This window comes from Otolemur garnettii, unplaced genomic scaffold, assembly GCF_000181295.1.
Source record: "Otolemur garnettii isolate 467f Iridium unplaced genomic scaffold, OtoGar3 scaffold00014, whole genome shotgun sequence".
NCBI lineage: Eukaryota > Metazoa > Chordata > Mammalia > Primates > Galagidae > Otolemur > Otolemur garnettii.
Window position 1 is genome coordinate 9,397,211 of NW_003852409.1, and position 7,402 is coordinate 9,404,612.

At 41.1% G+C, this 7,402-nt stretch overlaps 1 protein-coding gene across 1 annotated transcript in view; it reads left to right on the forward strand.

Annotated features, from left to right (window-relative positions):
- The window catches only part of SLC44A1 (solute carrier family 44 member 1), a 96,554-nt gene that overhangs the window by 68,992 nt on the left and 20,160 nt on the right, over positions 1–7,402 (forward strand). Inside the window, 3 exon segments of the mRNA XM_023510555.1 lie at positions 658–980; positions 2,252–2,408; positions 3,088–3,171. Of these exon segments, the coding sequence (XP_023366323.1) occupies positions 658–980; positions 2,252–2,408; positions 3,088–3,171 (564 nt within the window).

Below are 7,402 nucleotides of genomic sequence, written 5' to 3' on the forward strand. Positions count from 1 at the left end.
GAAATGCCTGGATTCTAGCTAAAGCTCCTAGTGCTGATAGAGTTCATAGTTACACTCTCAGCCTTTCTGAAGCCGGGCATGGTGGCTGACACCTGTAATCCTAGCACTCTGGGAGGCCGAGGCAGGTGGATTGCTTGAGCAAGAGTGAGACCCCATCTCTACTAAAAATATAGAAAACTAACTGGACATGGTGGCGCGTGGCTGTGTTCCTGGCTACTTGGGAGGCTAAGGCAAGAGAATCTCTTCATTCCGGGAGTTTGAGGTTGCTGTGAGCTATGACACCATGGCATTCTACTCAGGGCAACAGAGTGAGACTCTGACTCAAAAAGAAAAAGTTAAACCTAAATGGAACTAATTGTGAGGAGTAGCAAAGGATAGTGATCTAGTATGTAACGTCTCTGTCCATTCAGCCCAGCTCATCCACTGTGTATAATATTAATTTCTATACTTTTATAATAATTTAAATCTATAGTTAATGAATAAGAAACAGGTTTGAAAAAATCAGAGTGTTTGAATATTTATGCCTACACTAAATAACTAATAATTAAAGAAGAACTGCGTTCCAACTAGAACAACTTTCAGAAGCTTTATATGATGCCCTTGAGAAAATCAAAATGTGTAATTATACAATGTTTAGTTTTACAGCTTTTCGAGTAGTAATTATTTTTATCCCTTAGTGAAATAGCACTAAGGTCGTAAAGTTTGTGGTTTGGAAGTCAGGACCTAGTGTGGGAAACGAGACTAATATTTAATAGCTGTATTTCTTGGTTCGTACTTTATGTGGTGCTTCTTTCCTTCCTTGATATTTTCCTAGGCAGTGCTGTTCAGAATGACCAAGGCTTTGTGGAGTTCAAAATCTCTGGGCCCCTGCAGTACATGTGGTGGTACCATGTGGTGGGCCTGATCTGGATCAGTGAGTTTATTCTAGCGTGTCAGCAGATGACTGTGGCAGGAGCTGTGGTAACATACTATTTTACTAGGTGAGGATTCGGACGTTCACCCAAGGGACTGTGTCAGCAGAGTGGAGGGCAATGGAATTTGACAGAGGCTGACCTCAGAGTTTCATTCCTTTTAAAAAATAACTGGAAGCGAACATAAAAGTTATGGATAGTTAATAATTTGGGGAGGTGGAAAAATGAGAGGTTTTACTCTTTATGCTTTTCTGTAATTGTCTCAAAAATGTATCAAGATATAACTCAAAATATAGTATTTAGCAGAAATAAGTCTGATAGCAGTGGCATATATACTTTTGCTTTGTATAAAAGTCCTTCAGAGGACAGCAAGGCTTTTTAATTTGTTTGTTTGGGAACAAGGGTGTGTCCCCATTGGTAACTTTAGAGATGAGTATTAAAGCTATGGACCTCATAATTTTCTATTATAATGATTGCACACTTAAGAAGATTGAACATTAGGCAGCACCTGTGGCTCAGTGTGTAGGGCACCAGCCCCATATACTGAGGGTGGCAGGTTCAAGCCTGCCCCCAGCCAAACTGCAACAAAAAAATAGCCGGGCACCATGGCAGGTGCCTGTAGTCCCAGCTACTCAGGAAGCTGAAACAAAAGAATCGCCTAAGCCCAGAAGTTGGAGGTTGCTGTGAGCTCTGATGCCATGGCACTCTACCAAGGGTGATAAAGTAAGGCTCTGTCTCTAAAAAAAAAAAAAGATTGACCATCTTGGTGTGTGTAGCTCAAGCAGCTGAGGTGCCAGCCACATACATCAGAGCTGGTAGGTTTGAATCTAGCCCGGGCCTGCCAAACAACAATGACAACTACAACAAAAAAATAGTCCAGCATTGTGGTGGGCACGTATAGTCCCAGCTCCTTGGGAGGCTGAAGCAAGAGAATCAATTAAGCCTAGGAGTTAGAGGTTGCTGTGAGCTGTGATGCCACAGTACTCTACCTAGGGCAACAGCTTGAGGCTCTGTCTCAAAAAAAAAAAAGAAAATTGAACATCTTTTTAAATTTCCATTTTCTGAGTATTAGAAATTCACTAATAAGAGCTTTCAAAGCATAGTTTTATTTGACATATTAGAGCATCCGAACCCCATGAAACTACCATAGAGAAATACAACATTTGAAATGGGGCGTCCACAGCATTTGTACCATTTATACGCCGCTTTGCCATATTGTCACAAAGCTAAAATACAGATAATGAACACGCTTTTCACCATGTTGGGCTTTAAACTATACCAGTATTTTCATCTTGGTGCAGGCTTTGTTTTAATTGTCTTTTTGGTCATTTTTTAAACAGGGATAAAAGGAATTTGCCATTTACACCTATTTTGGCATCAGTGAATCGCCTTATTCGTTACCACCTTGGTACGGTGGCAAAAGGATCTTTCATTATCACATTAGTCAAAATTCCACGAATGATCCTTATGTATATTCACAGTCAGCTCAAAGGAAAGGTAAGGGGGAAATGCTTCTCTGGGCTGTGTGGCACATTCCAAACCTCACTTCTGCATGCCGGGAGCGCACCCAATAACATTAAATCAAAAGTTGTGAAGAGGGAATCCAGTCCTTTCCCTGGTTTCCCACTCATGCGCTCCATGTGCTCTGACAAAATCCATCTAATCATTGGTTACTGGAAGTATCCTACTCTGTTCTCTTCCCTGTTGACTCACTCCCCTCTTCCCTGTCCTCAGCTATAGAAATAACATGAATTGCAACACAGTTTAGCTCAAATACCACCTCTTCTCTAAAACCATTCCTGATCCTTCCTGTCTCCCAGATAGTATCGTCTCTCTCTATTCTCCACTTTGCTAGCACTTAGTATCTATACCCTATTCTGATGCTAACCTTTTTTCTGTTCAGCACTTTTTTCTTCTACCAGGTTATGAATACCTCGCCAATCTTATATACCTCATTGTATCTTATATATGATAGATGCTAAATAAATTTTGAATTGAACTGATTAAAAATAACTCAGCCATTATGTCTTAAGGAAGAAATAGGTGATGTGGAGGCTTTGAAGCATAGGTTGGGATTTTTAAATTTTTAGATTTCTAACTCTGTTTTGAAGTCTTTTATATGATGGTTTATTTTTGTTGTTGTTTTTTAATTATTTCGATTTTCCCTCCCATCCAGGAAAATGCTTGTGCACGATGTGTGCTGAAATCTTGCATTTGTTGCCTTTGGTGTCTTGAAAAGTGCCTAAATTATTTAAATCAGGTAAAATTTTCATTTAAAGAAAGTAACATTCAGTTTCAAAAATAGGTTCATTGTTTCTTCTCGAAAGATAAAATAACTGAACTCAACTGAAAGATGTTACATTGTTATGCTTGCGGTGTTATATACCAGGCCTTAAGTATGTTTATTTCAATCATAGTCTTATTTTCTTAACTAATAATTTTCTTATCAAGGTTCACTATTGTATTGATCTTAATTGAATGTATGGGTAAAACATCATTTGGGTTATCTTTCAGGAAATACTTTTATCTTTTATCCCGTAATTCATATCATCAGTTTTGGGGGGGGGGGTTGCAATTTTTGACCGGGGCTTGAACCTGTCACTTCCAGCATATGGGGCCGGCACCTTACTCCTTTGAGCCACAGGCACCTCCCGTATCATCATTTTTTAAATTAAGAATCTGTCTATTCTAGCTACTGTTCTTTAATCTACTTAAACATTGTCTGAAAGCTTTAGTGTAAAGCTGTTGTGACATACAATCCTTTTTATGCAGTTGGCTACTGTTACTCAAACTAGTATGTGCATGCTCTCAGTGGCCCAAGGGCTTAGATGTTGGCCTAGGAAAGAAGTGCTATTGCTGAGGTTGAGTGGAGGAATTGATAGTGAGAGGATAAACAGGTCTTTGTCTTTTTGTATCTGAGCATCGAGGAATTCCATGTAGAACACTCTTCCCACCTTTTCTTTTCTTTGCTACTTTTCCATTCAATGGAAATCAGTTCTAATGTATTGATGCCCTTTTCTAAAGGGCCAAAGGCACAATCGACTTTCTCAGCACTTACCTCTAAGAGACTGAAGAGTCACTTTCCACTTTCTACTCACTCCAGGAGAGTTAAAGGTGATAGCCCTATAGCCCTGGTATTGAACATACCAGAACTTTGCATTATTGGGGTTCTCTAGTTAATACAAAAAAAGTATGTATGTCATATGACTAGCAAAATACATTCTTGTAGGTCGTAATACTCTCTATGGATGTAAGTGGAACCTCCTTATTAAAATGATTAGTAACAACAATGACAACTTGAAAAATGATGTTATTTAAACTTGGTTTGGGCCAAGTTATCCTTATCAGAAAGTGAGTGGATACGTTAGAGAGCATAATCCTTACATGTTGTCTTCAGCACTAAGTAGCTTCTCCTCAGGGAAAGATATGCAAAGCCCAGATTTCTGGCTCCAGTCCCCACCACATTCCCCCAGGTGCCTTATGCTTTTATAATAGTTTCCCAAAGGTGCCTGCAATGACTTCCCTTCAACCCCCCACCTGACTAGCTTCTGCTCAGTCAGCCATTCTGCCAGAGCTTTCACCTCCAAGAAGCCACCCCTCTTCATCCCGTCCCCTCTGCTGAGCTCCTAACCCCTGTTCATACCTCTGTGAAAACCCTAAGGACCCACTGTATTTGTTTTGCCTTCACCTTTAGATTTCTAACTCCAGAAGAAGGTAGGGATCTTACTTTTCTTTGTCTCCTCAGAAGCTAGCTGGCATGGTGCCTGGTATACAATAAATGGTCTTTAAGTGTTTTCTAAATGCATTACTGTTGGCATCAGTGACTATTTGGTTTTAAAAAGACTAAAAAGGTGATAATAAAGCTATAAGTAAGAATCTTGAAAAGGAGATATTTGTTATACCGAAAGAAGAGAACAAAACACGTGATGTCAAGATAGTCAGTGATCAGGTGGGAAATAATCCAAGGTTTTCAGCGTTTCCCAAGCTAGACATTCATTGGCAAATTGGTGTCAGTAGTCCTGAGATGTTGGTCTTTTTTGTGCAGGTTTTGTCCATTCGGGCACTTCACTTTGTAGGCATGATGTTTGAGGTTCCAAGTGAAGCATTAAAATAGCAATAAACACGTGAGCAAAGGTTGAGGGAGAGTGATTCTGAACTCAGGCTTGGTAATTAGTTCTATCTGGGAATATAAAGTGCTACTCTGTGGGGACTGATCACCCATGGTGCTTCACGTCTCCCGTGCTCATAGGAAGTACCACATTTGAAACATATTGAAATACCACAATACCAACTCTGTACAACAGAATATGCAAACATCTCAAATTTTCATGTTTCATGCTGTAAATTAAGACAGTAATTTTAAAGAAAATATATTTAAATTAAGACCTGCAATATACATTTAGTTCATATGACCTTTAAAAAGGCTTAAGAATTTAGAACAAAACTGGCTGAAACCTGCAGCCTGGATTGACTTTGTGCCCTGTCTTGGTCGGTTCAGGCTGCTGTAACAAAACACCATAAACTAATTGGCTTATTAACAACAGACATGTATTCCTCATAGCTCTGGAGGCTTGGAAGGCCAGGATCAAGGCACCAGTATATTTGATGTCTAGTGAGGGCTTGTTTCCAGGTTCACAGATGGAGTCTTTTGGCCGGGTCCTCACACAGTGGAAGACATGAAACAGCCTCTTTTCCTGAGGGCTCTGCCACCCTCTAGTACCATCATTTCAGTGGGAGGGACACACACATTCAGACCATAGTACGCCCCCTCTGTCCCTCACCCCAAATAAGGAGGGAATAATTAGAATTACCCTGTTCATTAATTAATTTATAAGGATCCATACAGAGTTGCAGTTCTCTTATTCCTCCTTTCCTACCTTTGCCATCTAGCTGGCCCATTATGCGAGTCATTTTGTACATGTTTTAAACTTGAAGAGAATTTGCAGGTCCTTCAGTAAAGAAAGGAAAGGTGTGAACGTGTGCAAGGCGTGCTCTGGAGCAGACGGCCGCACAGGCGGCTGCTTGCATGGTGACTCTCTGCCCTGACCTAGTTTCACCCAATGACCTGTACTCTCCGACTGTCTCCTGTCACATAGAAGTAGTACCAGGATTGCTTACAGGGACAGATGTCCTTTTAAAAAGATTCCCGGATGCTGGTCATCCATTGTCTTGCTTCTGGGGTTTGAATGTTCTCAAGCCCGTGTCCTACCCACGCAGATGTTGGGCGTGGGCTAAATGGTAATCGTGAAGTCTCTCTGTGGGCTGGTTAGCTCTGGATAAGGCTGTCTGAGAACAAAGTGGGTGGACTCTAAAAATCTCAACTAAGAAGTCTGCTGAAAGCTCAGAGAACGGTTATCAGGAAAAGCCACAAAGGACTCAGAACTTCTTGAGAACCCTAGTGTGAGTCCTTTCCGACTAGGAGGTACAGAAAAGGAAAGAAATCTCATCAGACTGCTGTGATCTATAGCACATTATCCTTCCTAAAGAGGCCATGTTGACTTCTGTGCGTGCAGTTCATCTTCTGCCTTGGGAGTGGGTGAAAGAGCTTACAAAATATCCATCTGTTTTTTTTTTTTCAATTGGGTTGACTATAAAGGAATTGAACAGATTTGAAGAAGTATTTCCAGAAAGGCTAAATGTCTATGGGTACATCCTACCATTGAACTGAGGTGTGAGGAAAAGGAATTATTCCCACTTTCTTCTTTATCTACAAATAAATAGGCTTCTGCTCTAAAAGTAGATGGAATGTGGCAGGGTTGGGTGAGAAGAAAGGGATGACACAGGAGGAATAATTCTCAGATGACTGAAGCATCTGAAAATTAAAGAGGGAAACAGGCTTCGTGCCTGTAGCTCAAGTGGCTAAGGCGCCAGCTACATACACCTAAGGTGGAGGGTTCAAATCCAGCCCCAGGTCCACCAAACAACAATGATGGCTGCAACCAAAAAATAGGTGGGCATTGTGGCAGGTGCCTGTGGTTCCAGCTACTTGAGAGGCTGAGGCAGGAGACTCGCTTGAGCCCAGAAGTTGGAGGTTGCTGTGAGCTTTGATGCCACAGAACTCTACCCAGGGGACAGCTTGAAGCTCTGCCTCAAAAAAAAAAAAAAAAAAAAAAGAGAGAAACAAACAAGCTTTGATGGCTTAGTTTGGAAGTGCTGAGCCTTTTAGAGCTAGCTGGTCTGATGATAACACAGGAGAGAGAACGGAGGTGCATGGATCCTCTTTCTTTTGTCTATTTCAAGGAAGGTCCTAGTGAAACCAGGATGAGTAGAACACTATAGTTAAAGAGTGAGTTGTGCCCAAGCATGGTGGCTTACACCTGTCAGCCTAGCACTCTGGGAGGCTGAGGCATGGGGGATTGCTGGGGACCAGAAGTTTGAGGCTACAGTGAACTATGATCGTGCCACTGTACTGCAGCCTAGGTGACAGAGAGAGACCTTGTCTCTTAAAAAAAAGAGAGAAAGAAAAAAAGAGAAAAAAAAATCATCAGGCT